The sequence below is a fragment of the Zootoca vivipara genome, chromosome 15 (genome assembly GCF_965207765.1).
Source record: "Zootoca vivipara chromosome 15, rZooViv2.hap1.1, whole genome shotgun sequence".
Taxonomy (NCBI): domain Eukaryota; kingdom Metazoa; phylum Chordata; class Lepidosauria; order Squamata; family Lacertidae; genus Zootoca; species Zootoca vivipara.
In genome coordinates, this window is record NC_142598.1 from 23,174,573 (window position 1) to 23,190,113 (window position 15,541).

General features: G+C 47.8%; 1 protein-coding gene across 2 annotated transcripts in view; it reads left to right on the forward strand.

Moving 5' to 3' along the window:
* The first annotated feature begins 6,638 nt into the window (after positions 1–6,638).
* TRABD2A (TraB domain containing 2A) overlaps positions 6,639–15,541 on the forward strand; it is a 66,721-nt gene continuing 57,818 nt past the window's right edge. Inside the window, exon 1 of one of the 2 annotated variants that reach the window (XM_035097388.3) lies at positions 6,639–7,232. In XM_035097388.3, coding sequence (XP_034953279.1) covers positions 7,119–7,232 — 114 coding nt within the window. In that variant the 5' untranslated portion in view covers positions 6,639–7,118. The remainder of the gene's footprint in view (positions 7,233–15,541) is intronic. The other variant, XM_060268904.2, reaches the window with a different exon arrangement.

The following is a 15,541-nucleotide window of genomic DNA, read 5'->3' on the forward strand; positions in this document are numbered from 1 at the left end:
AAATGAGAGAACTGAACGAAAAGTTTCAAGGAGCTGACAAAGCGATGAAGGAAGCCATTTCACTTTGAGAAGATGGAACAAGACGTGGGTTGGTATTTGGGCAGATGTGTTCGTAGAGCAAATATCTATGAAATCTTCCAAAGCTGTGGAGGGATGACATGTGGAAGAGGAAGGATGACAGAAAGCCAAAGAGCCATGCGGATTTGGAGTCTTGTCATCTGTGCATCAAGCGTCGTGACAGGGATTGCTGGATGTGGCAGTGAGTAAAGCATTGATCTGTCTGAAGCAAGGCTGTCATGAGATTTGAAAGGCTTGTTGTGCAAGATCCAAAAAATGAGAAGGTGAATGCTGATGAAGCAGAGTCTTCTCCAACAGCAGTGTTCCTCTTTGCTAACATGAGGATGGTGGTATTAAGAACTCAGGCTAGCACAGGGGTAGGCAACCTAAGGCCCATGGGCCACAAGCGGCCCACAGGGATCGTTTAACTGGCCCCCGAACTGCCCCCGAACTGAGCCGCCTGCTCGGCAAGTCCCCGCGCGCTGCACTAAACCAATGCAGTGCAGCATGGGGACTCACTTCCGTGGTGCCGGAAATCACGTCTGCGCAGAGGCTGGAAATCGCAGGCGCGCACATGATCCAGCCCACAGAGGGATCTGCACTGGAGTGAACCAGCGCAGGCAAGGTAAACCTTGCAGACCCCTGCGCTAGCACTATTGTAGCCACATAAAAGGTAAAGGGACCCCTGACCATTAGGTCCAGTCGTGACTGACTCTGGGGTTGCGCGCTCATCTCGCGTTATTGGCCGAGGGAGCCGGCGAATAGCTTCCAGGTCATGTGGCCAGCATGACAAAGCCGCTTCTGGCGAACCAGAGCAGCACATGGAAATGCCGTTTACCTTCCCGCTGTAGCGGTTCCTATTTATCTACTTGCATTTTGACATGCTTTCGAACTGCTAGGTTGGCAGGAGCTGGGACCAAGCAACGGGAGCTCACCCCGTCACAGGGATTCGAACCGCTGACCTTCTGATCAGCAAGCCCTAGGCTCAGTGGTTTAACCACAGCGCCACCTGGGTCCCTTTAGAGATGGCGAAAAGAGCTAAGGCCACCCAGAGCTTGCATGGCTGGACTGTGGTTTGAATCAGAGCCCCCTGGCTCATATGTTTAACCATTAAGCTACACTTTCTCCTTTCTCTGTAAATTAAAACATCAAGTTTCATCACATAAAAGCGTGCCTTTTTTCTTCCTTCCATGAACACTAGTTCTAAATCATTAAAACTATTTTTTATCCTGACTCTTATTTTACGCCGCATATTAACATGTCACAAGAAGGCCTGCGATGGAGCACTTTCCTCTTTATGGCAGTTCTATTTCTTGCCATCAGGGCAGACACAATGAATCTAATTTTACAGAGCTTGCATAACATAGTTGCCGAGGCTCAGCTGTGAACCAGGGAGTCCCCCACTCCATGTGCTGCTCCTGCCTCAACTTAGGTGAGCTGCTGTGTCTCACACCTGCAAAATGGGAGCAATACAATGCAATCCTAAGCAGGTGTCCTCAATATCAAGTTCCATTGTGCTTACTCCCTGACAGACATCTATAGGATGCCATGTTAGCCTCCTGCAGCAAAAGCAAAACAAAAGCCCAATGGTTATCATGACACCCAAAAGACACACATATTATTGCATATGTTATCATGGACTGCAGCCCACTTCATTAGATGCATGGAAGTGTTGTCCTAAGTTGCAGCTGGATCTGCATGTGGTTTGGAAGGCAGGGGGTGGGGTAGGTTGTAAACTGTGAGGCTGGAAGGAGATGAAATGCAGAAAGTACAAAGATGGTGATAATTAAGCAATTAGCAGTGGTAATTCACCAAACAGTTGTAGACAACACAGGCATCCTGGCATTGGGAAGCCAATTAGCACATGCAATGTGACAAAATTCCATTGCCCTGATTCTATCCACAAGCACTGGCACTCATCCTCTTCACCTTTCACCCTTCAGAAGCCCCCTTTTCCAAGCACGGCCACTTTTGGGCCAGTTACAGACAGGATGAAATGACTTTTGGATATTGCTATGTCTGATATAAGATGCGTGTCCATTTATATATCTATCTACCTGCCATGCGTTGCTGTGGGTTATTTGTGTGATTTCCCCTACCCTGTGCCGATCCATGACGTATCCCTGTGATTCCCCCACTCCTCCCCTCACCCCCCCAGCTTATCCCTGTGATTCCCCCCTCATCCCCCTTCATCATCCCTGTGAATCCCCCAACTCTGTCCTGATCCATGACCTATTATGCCCCCTCTTCCCCCCCACCCCGGCTTATCCCTGTGATTTCCCCCCTCTCCTCCCCCTAACCCCCCACTTACCCCTGTGATATCCCTCTTCTCCTCCGTCCAACCCCCCCACCCGGGTTATCCCTGTGACCCGTTCATTTTGCACACAATCATTCCCCCAATGCGCGTGTTCTGTAAAATTCTGCCCTGTCCCAACCCTGACTCCCCTACCCACGTGTGTTATGTGAAATGACATTTATTCTACCCAAAGGCACGGCCCTGTAAAAGGCCCATATTCAGTTGATTTTATGCTGCGGCCTATTCGGCCCCCCCATCCCCCACCCAGGCAAGCCCCTAAATCCACTCAGCCTAGTCTGCAAAGCTGAGGCGAGATACTTTGGAGAGGGCAGGTTTCATCCCTGTGTCCCCCCCCCCTGTTCTGACCCATTACCTATTCAGCTCCCCCACCCCCACCCCAGGCAGGCCCCTACCTCCACTTGGCAATGTTGCACCTTGTTGCTGCAAAAGGCCTGCTTTCAGTTGGTTGCTGTGGAATTTTGTGATGTCATGTGCATAGCTGCCAAGTTATCCCTTTTTTACAGGGATTTTCCCTTATGCTGAATAGGCTTCCTCGCGAGAAAAGCGAAAACTTGGCAGCTATGCATGTGGTGGCACGGCTTTTGAGGCAGCAGTGGGCGATCTGCCTTTCTATTGGATGCTGCTGGAGTCTTCAGAGCTTCTGCTGGTGACGTCTAATTTGGGTGCCACTTTTTTGTGTTTAATAATTATTTTAGGTATGAAAGGTTTGCTTTTTGGGGGAAAAAAATTATGCCAGATCCCTCACTGATGGGCATGGAACGTTGTGGCCAAATTACAGTTCAGCGGTTACGGAGAAAGGCTGTGACCTCTGCGCACGCAATGCCTACATTTATATATATATATAGATATCTATATCTACTGTATATCTATCTATCTATATATATATTTGCAGAGGCTGGCCTTTTTGCCCTATGTATGCAAAGAGCTCACTGCTGGCACTTGATGGCATATGTTGTATAGAAGATAAGCAGATGAATGAACCCCCGATACTGTGGATTTTATTACTTGGTCCTGAGCAGGGGTGAAGACAGAGATGCCCTCTGGGTTTGCTGCAGGATCTGATCCTGGTGTCTCTCTCTCTCTCTCTGGCTATGTTGTTGCTAGGTGAGCAGCTGACTAAGTTTGAGAGAGAGGGATGTCTGTAAGCAAGTACAGACCTACCCAACATTGTCTGTGTTTTGTGCTGCATTGTATCATTGTTTAAACCACTGGTGTATTTGTGTTTTATTAATGCATCACTCTTTTCCGGGAAGGTTTTTCCTCCAGGAATGTTAACTGGCACCAAAGGGTGGAGCCAACATTTTAAATACAAGTATGGTAGGTGTGTTGAACTAACCCGATTCTATTCATGCTACAAACCCTACTTAATTCAAAGGACCTTCCTCTCAAAGAAGTGTGCATTGACTTAAGCTGAGTCCCATATCCTTGGGAGCAAATCCTATTGAACTCTGTATGACTTATCTTTGGGTAAATGTGCTTAGGAAAGGACTATTGACCTTAGAGGAAATATTTTAAATATCTCCTTCTTTAAAAAACCTCATTGATATTAACCACCGCCCCCCTCCGTCTGCTCAGACTTGCCCAGCACAAAGTTGTGCCCTTTCAGATGTTGCTGGGCTGTGTACACACTGTCTCTTTAAAGCGCACTGGAAACAAATTCTTGCCCTCAAAGAATTCTGGGCACTGCAGTTTACCCCACACTGAATTCCAATACCCAGCAGCTTTTAACCCTTTTAAGCGGAGGGTGGATGGCCACCTGTCATGGATGATGTAGTTGAGATTACAGCATTGCAGGGGGTGGGACTAAAATCACTAGATGACCCCTGGAGCCCCTTCCAAATCTATGATTCTTTGAACTAGGCCTCCAAAGGTCCAACGATCAGAGGATTGTTAGATCTTCAGAAACCCAGTTCAAAGGGCATCACCAAACTGCTGTTTGAGAGGGGGTTCAGAAGACGTCTTCAGAACCCCACCCCCATCCCATCTTGCCCTGTGCTCAGCTGCGAACATTCTGCCCATACGTACCCCACACCTGGTGTCAGGTTTAGAACCAGTGGCTGTAGCTTTGCCAAAATGGCCTCGCAAGCCAAATGAGGAGGCTGACTTAGCCCATGGGCCCGAGCTCCCCTCCTGTTGCAGGCAGTATACCTCTGGGTAGCAGTTGTTGGCCATCCATCACAAGCGATGAAGGTGCTGTTGCATACTTAGGCCCTGCTGGGGGGGGGGGCTTCCTATAGGTGGCCTGGGTGAGCCTTGGGCCTGATCCAGCAGGTTCTTCTCATGTTCCTATGCTTGCATGAAAGGTAGTCTATAAATATTTATTTTCTCTAAAAAAGTTTAATTAGTATTTTAATGCAATCTTATCTCCCCCCCCCCGACAGATTGGAGTCTAACTGCATACCATTGAGCATATCATATATTTAGTATCACTGTGTAAAAACGCATAGCAAACCATTGCCGTTTTGCCTCTGGAACCAGCAACATTTTATTCTGTAGCAGGCCTGCTATAGTGAGAGTTATTCCGTTTTCTCCCATTGCATATCATCCAACATTTCTCCGATGAAAATAGGATTGCCCTCTTCCATTATTATTATTGTTATTATTAATACCCCAACAACCTGACTGGGTTGCGTCAGCCACTCTAGGCAGCTTTCAACATACTGTACACTCATACCTCGGTTTAAATAAGCTTCTGTTTGAGTACTTTCAGTTTAAGTACTCCACGGACCCGTCTGGAACGGATTAATCCACTTTCCATTACTTTCAATGGGAAAGTTCGCTTCAGGTTAAGTATGCTTCAGGTTAAGTACGGACTTCCAGAACCAATTACACTCATACTTCAGGTTAAGTACGCTTCAGGTTGAGTACTCCGCGGACCCGCCTGGAACGGATTAATCCACTTTCCATTACTTTCAATGGGAAAGTTCGCTCCAGGTTAAGTACGCTTCAGGTTAAGTACAGACTTCGGAACCAATTGTGTACTTAAACCGAGGTACCACTTTATATAAAAACACAATGAAATACTGAATATTTTAAAACTTTCCTATACAGGGCTGCCTCCAGATGTCTTCTAAAGGTTGTGTAGTTGTGTGGTTATTTATCTCCTTGGCTCGGGGGACGGGACAGGACGGGGTCATATAACTCCATACCCTCCTAGCCTTAGGTCACCCCTATTTTCATCAGAGAAATGTTGGAGGGGGGATGCGGGTGGCGCTGTGGTGTAAACCACTGAGCCTTGGGCTTGCCAATCAGAAGGTTGGTGGTTCGAATCCCTGCGACAGGGTGAGCTCCCATTGTTCAGTCCCAGCTCCTGCCAACCTAGCAGTTCGAAAGCACGCCAGTATATAAATAGGTACCACTCCGGTGCAAGTATATAAATAGGTGCAAGTATATAAATAGGTACCACTCCGGTGAGAAGGTAAATGGCATTTCCGTGCGCTGCTCTGGTTTCTCCAGAAGCGGCTTTGTCATGCTGGCCACATAACCCGGAAAAACTGTCTGCAGACAAACGCCTGCTCCCTCGGTCTATAGCAGGCATCCCCAAACTTCGGACCTCCAGATGTTTTGGACTACAATTCCCATCTTCCCCAACAACTGGTCCTGTTAGCTAGGGATCATGGGAGTTGTAGGCCAAACATCTGGAGGGCCGCAGTTTGGGGATGCCTGGTCTATAGAGTGAGATGAGCGTGCAACCCCAGAGCCGTTCACGACTGGACTTAACTGTCAGGGGTCCTTTACCTTTACCTTTTCAAAGGAAAAGCAGGACAGCATGGGATCAAATCAGAAACCGGGACAGTTTCTGTAAATCCGGGACTATCCTTGGAAAATAGGGGCACTTGGAAGGTCTGCATCTGGGTGCTCCAGTTGCTGGAGTAAGGACTCTTACACTGAGATCCTGCTTGCTTGTTTCCCCAAAGGCATCTGTTTGGCCACTGTGAGAATAGGATGCTAGCTAGGCTAGAAGGGCCATTGGTCCAGCAGGCTCTTCTGCTCTTCCTTCAGTTTAAACCACTGGACTTTCTCCCAGGCTTACTTTGCACCTGGTCTGTCTCCTTTGCAGGATGGCTCTGGGTAACTGTACGGGTCCTACTAAGGGAATGTGCCTTGCCAGATCAGGAGAATCCAGCAGGAGGCCGACAGGACCCTGGCGCTTAGGTCAGAGAGGAGAGAGAAAGGGGGAGCGGGAGAGAGGCGGCGGCGGGAGCGAGTTTAGGGTTAGGCACCTCCTGCGGCCAATCCCACCGAGTGCGTGACTTCGTGCCTCCTCCATCCAGGGGCTGCTGCCGGGATTGCACAGCCGCCGCAGGCAGCTCGGCGCTGAAACAACTTTTGCAAGGAGGCGAGAGAGATTCCATAAGGGAAGGAGAAAAGGACCCGTCCCTCCCTGGAGGGGGGTGGGAGAGGGGATGGGAGAGGGGATTCTTGCTTCCGCGCACACCCCACCCCTCCCGTCGGCATGGCGAGCCCCCCCCTCCCTCCGCCTGGCACAGGGACCCTTTAAGGGGAGGGGGCAGCGCCTGGAAGGCTTGGCTAGGGGATGACTCGGGATTGGGCCGCTGGGGCAGCCGCCTTAGATGCACCACCCGGAGGAAAACGCGGACCGGGCTTTAAAAAACCAAAACAAGCCCAACTCCGCGCAACTTCGGCGGAGGCGAGCGAGCAGATTCCCGCCGCCGTTTCCTTTTCCTCCCTGTTGCCTGCCTGCTCCCCCCGCATCCGTGCTCCGGGCGTGGAGTGAACTAGGATGGTGGCGCACAGCGCCGGGGCTGGCTTGCTGCTCAACTGTCTCCTCCTCCTGCTGGCTGGAGCGAAGCAGAGCCGGGACCCCGCTGCAACCAGCTGCCAGATCCACAGGAAAGTAAGTTCGCTCCCGGGGGAGGGGGGGGGGAAGGCGAGAAGTCCGGGGTGGGGGGGTGGGGGACTGTCTCCTGCAAACTTTGGGCAGGATGGCGCGAGGCCAGCAGAGTCGCCTCGAGACTTTTTTTTTGGCTTCTATTCTCCCAATATAAGCCTCTCAAACTCGGGTGTGTTTTGAGAGCAGCGCACCTTCCCTTTTCTAGGGGGCTGGAGAGCAGCGCCAGAAAGTGGGGTGTGTGGGGGGACCCCAGGGGTTGAGCTTGGCTGCTCCGCTGCTGTATCCACCCACCGCACTTTCTCATGCAGGAGGGAAAGTTTTGCTGCTGCTGCTGCTTTGCTGTGTGTGTTTTCTCTTTCTTTTTTTTAATTTGGCAAACTGAGTTTCACGCTGGGTGCTGGACTTGTCAGCAGGAATTTTGCAGAAGGGAGAAAGTGCTGCCGGCAAGCTGGGCTGCCTCATTCCATCCCAGCTTCGCTTGCAAGCTAGGGAACGAACGAGGAAGCCCCACCAGTGCCTGGCGGCACTTTTAAATGGGTGCGTTGGGGGGGCAGGAAGAGCCCAGAAGCGCCAGGAGAGCGTGTCAGAGCAACGTCCACATGCACCCTTGCCCCCGGGAGTGAGGCTCACCAGTCACAGCCGGGGCTGGACTTCTGGCTCCCGGTGCATGTCAGTTTGCGAGCGTGTGGAAGGTGTACTGTACTGCCAGGACTCTTTGTTGCACCTCCTGCTTTGCAAGACACTTAGCAGGGGGCTCCTGCTCTGGAATCTGTTGCAGCCTCGATTTCCTTCCTCGCACGTCCTTAGGAGTCATCTGCATTGAACTCAGTGGCCGGGAGGGTGGGGGAAGAAAGGACTTGCTTCTGAGTAGACCAACGTGGGATCTCGCCTCCACCAGCTGCGTGCGAAATGCGGCCTCGGAGGGGGAAACGCCTTTCCGAAAAGCTGAGAGAGAGAGAAGTGATTGTCCGCCTTGGCCGTCGTTTGGATGCAGTGGTGTCTTTAAAAAAAAGAAAGAAAGAAAGACAAGAGGCCAGGGTGTAAATTAGCCTTTGATGGGATTTAGAGTGGCTTTAATGAGATCCAGCGGGGAGAGGAGATAAGGTTCAGTGGAGGTGCCAGCCTGCTGTTTGTTTGGGTCATCCACTCTTTGGTTTTGTTTACTTTTAACACTTCTCACTCCTTTGCCAATTCCTCCAACCCCCTCCCCCCCTCTTTCCCCATAGCATCCCGCCAGGATGGAAGGCAGGCAGGCAGGCAGGCGGATCCTGCATTCCAAATGCACCTCATCAGGGCTTCATTTGTTATGTTTGTTTTATCTCCTGTTCCTATTAAGGGAGACGTTTTTGCTTTTGCACGCCTTGAAAAAGGGATAGGGCTTTAACTGCGCTAAAGCCCCCGCCCCGCCCCGCCTCCCCCATCCCATGTTTTGCAGGCTGCTGAAAAAACTTACTCTAGTTAAAGTAACTTTTCTTTGCCATAACTCATAAAAACAGGTACATTTTTCTTAGGAAAAAAACAACATGACATTGTAGAAACGAGAGAGTGCTGCCTTCACAGATTAATGGAAAAACCAAGCTGTTCTGTGGATGGCCTCTATAATCCCATACTCTGGAGGTGCTAATTGAGATGCAGAATATGAAGATGCGTGAGACATACTATGAAAAGTTTTTGGAAAAGAAGGTTGTTCGCTCCAGTCCTTGAGCATGTTTACTCGGAGGCACCCCACTGTGTCCAGCAGAGGTTTCCTCCCAAATGTGCATAGAACTGCAGCCTAAGGCTGAACTCGGTGGAGCATCTTTCTGAGTACCGTAAGCTTGCTCTGGCCTGACTCCTGAACAGCTCTTAATAAGAACTGCAGGTGGAAGGAAATATTTTAACCAACACCACAATCCCATGAATGCTTGCTTGGAAGTCTGGGTCCACTGAAATGTTTACTTTTAAGTAAACATGCACAAGATCAGGCCGCCTGCCAGTTCCACAGAGTTAACATTTGTTTCTTAGAGCCCCATAGGTTAAAAATAAGTTACCTAGCTGTGCACAGGATCATGGCCATTGCTGATAGGAGCAGAGGGAGAAAACCCAGAAAAGGACAGCTAAAGGAAACCAGCACAGAGAGGAATTTATAGCAGAGTGCACAGAACTATTTTGAAAATTGCTTTTGCCATTCTAATTCTAAATGCATTCGTTGGAAGCAAGTTAATTTTTATCTATTGCCATGCAACAGACTGGGGCATGAGATGGTTAACCTGACATTAGAGCAGTGTATTGTGATGCGTAAGGCCTTTCCTGTATGGGTCATTGGGAAGCACAGTCGACTGGCAGAAATAAATTGGCATTTAACAAAACAAACTGTAGAGACACTGGACAAAATCCAACAAAAGTTAGTCACAAGCAGCAGCTTTATCTTATGTGCATTTATTCAGAAGTAAATCCCACTGAGTTTAGTGGGAGTTACTCTCAAGGTGGCATGCACAGGTTTGCAAGGGTGTACTGGAAATAAATGAGACTTGAGCTAGTCCCGAGTTCCGTTCCCTTGCCTTTAATAGAACTTAAAGGTAAAGGTAAAGGGACCCCTGACCATTAGGTCCAATCGTGACCGACTCTAGGGTTGCACGCTCATCTCGCATTATTGGCTGAGGGAGCTGGCGTATAGCTTCCAGGTCATGTGGCCAGCATGACAAAGCCGCTTCTGGCAAACCAGAGCAGCACATGGAAATGCCCTTTACCTTCCCGCTGTAGCGGTTCCTATTTATCTACTTGCATTTTGACGTGCTTTCGAACTGCTAGGTTGGCAGGAGCTGGGACCAAGCAACGGGAGCTCACCCCGTCACAGGGATTCGAACCGCCGACCTTCTGATCAGCAAGCCCTAGGCTCAGTGGTTTAACCACAGCGCCACCTGGGTCCCAATGGAACTTAGTTACCATCAAATCGTGTTTGCTTTCATCCAGAAAATGGTGGACAACCATGGTGGCATCCGAAACAACGGATGCTACTAACATTCATGGAGTACATGCCCGATGGCTTCAGTGTGCAAACAGGTTTGCTCAGGAGGAGATTCTTCAGAAAACTTGTTCCAAAAATAATTTAAAGGCTTTAAAATGTGTATTTAAATTGGGCCCAGAAACAAATTGGAAGCCAGCACAACTGATAAAGCAGGTGATCATATCTGCTGCTGTTTTCTGTTCTAAATTATAGTTTCTGTACACTTCTCAAGGGCAGGTCCATATGCAGGGTGCTACAGCAGTCTAATCTGAAAGTAACCAAGGTATGTACAACTTCTCTATAAAAGGCCATGGTTGGTGAACCAGTGGAAGCTGGGCAGAAACACCTGTATAGGAGCCAAGCTAAGTCCAGCAGTAGTCTCAGATTGCGCACCAACTCCTTTTATGGGGTTGTGCAATTCCCTCTAGAACAGGGAAGTAGGATGCGGGTGGCGCTGTGATCTAAACCACTGAGCCTCTTGGGCTTTCCAATCGGAAGGTCGGCGGTTCGAATCCCCACAACGGGGTGAGCTGTCGTTGCTCTGTCCCAGCTCCTGCCAACCTAGCAGTTCGAAAGCAAGTAAATAAATAAGTACCGCTGTGGCGGGAAGGTAAACTGTGTTTCCGTATGCTCTGGTTTCTGTCACGGTGTCCTGTTGCGCCAGAAGCGGTTTAGTCATGCTGGCCACATGACCCATATAATAATAATTATTATTTTATCATTTATACCACGCCCGTCTGGCTGGGTTTCCCCAGCCACTCTGGGCGGCTTCCAACAGAAAAATACAATACAATAATGGATTAAACATTAAAAGCCTCCCTAAACAGGGCTGCCTTCAGATGTCTTCTAAAAGTCTAGTAGTTGTTTTTTTCTTTGACATTTGATGGGAGGGCGTTCCACAGGGCGGGCGCCACTACCCAGAAAGCTGTCTGCGGACAAACGCTGGCTCCCTTGGCTTGAAAGTGAGATGAGCGCTGCAACCCCATTGCCTTTAACTGTACTTAACTGCCATGGGGTCCTTTACCTTTTCCTACCTTTAGAAGAGGGAATTCCTAATTTGATCTGTCATATTGCTCAAGCCAGGCATCCCCAAACTTTGGCCCGCCAGATGTTTTGGACTACAATTCCCATTTTCCCCGACCACTGGTCCTGTTAGCTAGGGATCATGGGAGTTGTAGGCCAAAACATCTGGAGAGCCGCAGTTTGGGGATGCCTGGTCTAGTACATTTCTCCAAGAATCATGCACACATTCTCATGGGGAACAGATTTAAAAGTATCCGTAAAAGTAATACAGCATTGTCAGCTTCTCTGTGCCTTTAAATACACCCCTCATTTTATTCAAAGACTTCCCCAGTGCATTTTGAACTCAAATCCACCAAATTCTCCCCCAAACAAAACTCAGTTGAGTTTGAAACATTTTGTGAATATTGTACCTGTATAGGAACAACTCATTTTAAAAATGGTGTTTTTCTAAAGCAAGAGTAGCAGATTTCTATACTCCTGGTTTGCACACAAATGTGGAAGCACTTAGTTGATCAAAGGAGGTACCTGGCTACAGTCAGGAATCTTTTTGAGTTGGGGGGGGGGAGTGCTGATTGTATGGTGGAAGGATTTCTAACTGACCAGAAAAGTGCACCACCTGGCTTAAGATTCTAGCAACACTTTTATATGCAGAAATCAACAGGTGATGCTTTTTAGCATTATCACCTGCCAATGCCTGGACTCAAGCTGTTGTTTAAGGGCTTAGGTTGCAGTCCCTAAACCCACTAACCTGAGAGTAAGCCCCACTGAATTTAATGGCACTTACTTCTGAGTAGGCAATTTAAGCCTTGGTGGCATAAGCTGGTTGAAAAGTTGGCAGATCTACCACTGCTGAAGATTTCATGTGTTTCTCAAACCCTGCTAATTCTACACTGAAGCCCTAAATTCAGTTATGGAGTGGATGAAATATCATTCAGGAACTCCATAATATCTTCTTGGTATTCTGCCCCTATCTGTATATCTGCCTACTTTGATGCTTGCTCTGCAACATCAAAGTAGCATGAGTATCTTCCTCCAAGGCACCCTTGTAGTCTTGCCTGTGATTCTTAAGGCTGCCATTTTTTTATTGGTGTGGCTCCTCTTCCTTTAATAGCAACTTGATTTGCAGAAATTTAAGAGGATAAGCTTTTCCTGGCATGGGCACAAGGTGTTGCAGAAAAGCTTCTTGTCTGGTTGGCATTAGACATGGGAGCAGGACCACTGAAAACAGAAGAAATTACCTAAATTAGCAATTAGAAGAAATTGCTAATACATATTGCTCCCTTTTCAAGTATATTACATAAATGGTACTTGAGCCACTGTATTTGAATCTGTGTGATAAGGCTTGTGGGCACTGTTTAGCAAGGCTACACTATGGAAGGTGGCGTACAGCTTTGGTCATGCAGTCTAATAAACTGACTATGAATCAGGAAGTCCCAGTTTTGAATATTCCCTCTGCTACAGTCTTTCAAGATAGCCTTGGCTCCCCATCTACAATATGGAGATAATAACACTGGCCTACTTCACGGGATTGTTGTAATGATTACAGAGTTACTGTTACTGACTTTTGCCAGGAACATTGTAACGATTAAGGACTTATTATTTGTCAGGTGCTTTGAACACTTGAAGGCGCTATGGGAATGCTAATTAATGGAAACTAAATGCTTGCTTCATGTTTTGCATGTGGGTTTTGTTTGCACATGCACACCCTCTGCAAACAGAGGGTGACATTTTTGGATGGAGCTGCTCCTATCTGATACCTGTTGTGCTTGAAGTCTGGTAACCTGACCTCTGGACTTCCCTTTGCCATATGTAAGTCATATTTTACTACAGAAGCCGGACCTTGAAGTGAAATACATATTATCTGAAGAGGAAAGGGTTCAATAGTCAATACCTGCTTCAAACTATTCCACCTAAATAGATGGGACTTTAAAGTGTGCTGTGCAGCAACAGTTATTTATTGTAAGTAAATCAGGCCCATGCTTTGGTTTCAGTAGTGGGGACTGGCTTCTGGCAGAGAGATTTATGTGGCTGCTTAGGTTTGCCACGGAGAGAAATGTATTTTAGAAGTGCTTCACTTTGGCTGGGATTTGGTCCAGGGGTTTGGCGAGGTGTGGCTTTGAAAACTCTCCATTTAATCTCCCATAGCATAGATTAAGCAAATGCAATTGCCGTCTGAATGATAGGTGGGAGGTGAAATGTGTTCAAAGGCAGCTCATTATCTCCTGATTAAAATGTATTGCCACCTGTAGCTTGTTCACTCACCTTGTGCTAAGTAGCACCAGCTTCACCTGGTTAGTTTTTTTTTTTAAAAAACTAGACCTTAAAGGTGTGTTTTACCCAACAGTGAGCATGTTTGCCTATTTATTAAGTTTTTGTCATGCTCTTTTTCAAATGAAGGTTCCTCTTGGTCAAGTATCTGATGAAGTGTGCATGCACACGAAAGCTCATACCAAAATAAAAACCTAGTTGGTCTTTAAGGTGCTACTGAAGGAATTTTTTTATTTTGGTCAAGTAGGTTAGAGAGAGAGGGAGGGGCAGGCTGTCGCCAGTAGGGTGGCCAGGTCAGAAAGAGAGATTGTGTGCTTTCTACTATTAAAGGTGCAGGAGTCCCACTCTGTGTCTCTTCCCCCCCCCCCCCCAATGACTGCCCTAGTTCCCAGTGAGCTTTATGGCTGAGTGCTATTTAAATCGGACTCTCTTCTTTGACTTCTACATTTATAAGACTTCACTTCTTGGAGCACGGACCTAGCTTTTATCTTGCTTTGCACTGCACTGCACCTGCTTACTATATTTAAAGTTTAGCAGAAGCAGCTGACCATGCTGCTTTGCGAATATTTTAACTTATTTTAATGCAACACTTGCATTAGTGTTCTAAGGCCAGTTTTCACAGCCCAGCTAAATGTTGCAATATGATGCGCATGAATGTAATGATAAACCTCTAAAATCACCTGTCCCAAAACAGATTCAGGTAGGTAGCCATGTTGGTCTGACGCAGTCGAAATATATTTAAAAATTTATATAATCCAGAACAAACAAACAGGCGAGCTGTGTTCTAATTCATCTCTGCTTCAACTAGAAATGCACATTTCTGAAGCGGCTGTAAGAGACTCAGTATACTAAGTTAGGGCTCATTTGTATATGATCAGTGAAAGAAAATGAAATGAGAACGCCTTGGTTGAATAATAATAATAATAATAATATAATTTATTTATACCTCGCCCATCTGGCTAGGTTTCCCCAGCCACTATGGGCGGCTTCCAACAAAAAAATTAAAAGTACATTAAAACATCAGTCATTGAAAACTTCCCTAAACAGGGCTGCCTTCAGATGTCTTCTAAACATCAGACAGTTGTTTATTTCCTTGACACCTGATGGGAGGGCATTCCACAGGGTGGGCGCCACTACCGAGAAGCCTCTCTGCCTGGTTCCCTGTAACTTTGCTTCTCACAGTAAGGGAACCGCCAGAAGGTACTCGGCACTGGACCTCACTGAACGATGGGGGTGGAGACGCTCCTTCAGGTCTACTGGGCCGAGGCCATTGGTCAGCACCAACACTTTGAATTGTGCTCGGAAATGTACTGGGAGCCAATGTAGGCCTTGCAGGACCATACCCGTCAACTCCCGGATTGAAAAATCCGGGATCAGCAGCGGCGCGGCACCGGAAGTCGCTTCTACGCATGTCCAGACATGCGCAGAAGGAGCGTCCCTGGCCGGCAGGAGCTGCTTTGAAAATCCGGGGGAATTACGGGATACTTCGCCATTCGGGACCACAGCGGGAAACGGCTTTAAAAATGAGGGTTTCCCGTGAAAAACGGGAGACTTGGCAGCTATGTTCAGGTCCGGTATTATGTGGTCTCGGTGGCCGCTCCCAGTCACAATATTATATTGAATATTGGTTAAGTATATAAAGCCTGGTTTTGCAGAGGGAGTTGTGCCAGAGGTCCCCAACAAAGGCTTAATACCCTGACATATCCGTGGAGGTGCTTCTGCCCCACTGAAAATGCTGCTCTTTGGTAGGCCCCATGGTTCTACCTTTCACATGATTTGCAGGTGGTGATGTTTTATATCCATGCCCAAAAGCTTGCCCTTGCAATTCCAGCATATCATGCTGTTGTTAGAGACACAATAATAAGTCACAGCACTTTTTTGGGGGGCAACTCTAGGTACCAGGACCAGCCCAAGGCACTTCACTGCCTGAGTGGACCTGCAAATATTTCCCATTCCACTCCTTGCCCCAACCTCATACTGCATGTATCTGCAGCTCCAATGATAGACCTTTCCTGCACAAAGCTATTCCCCCTCC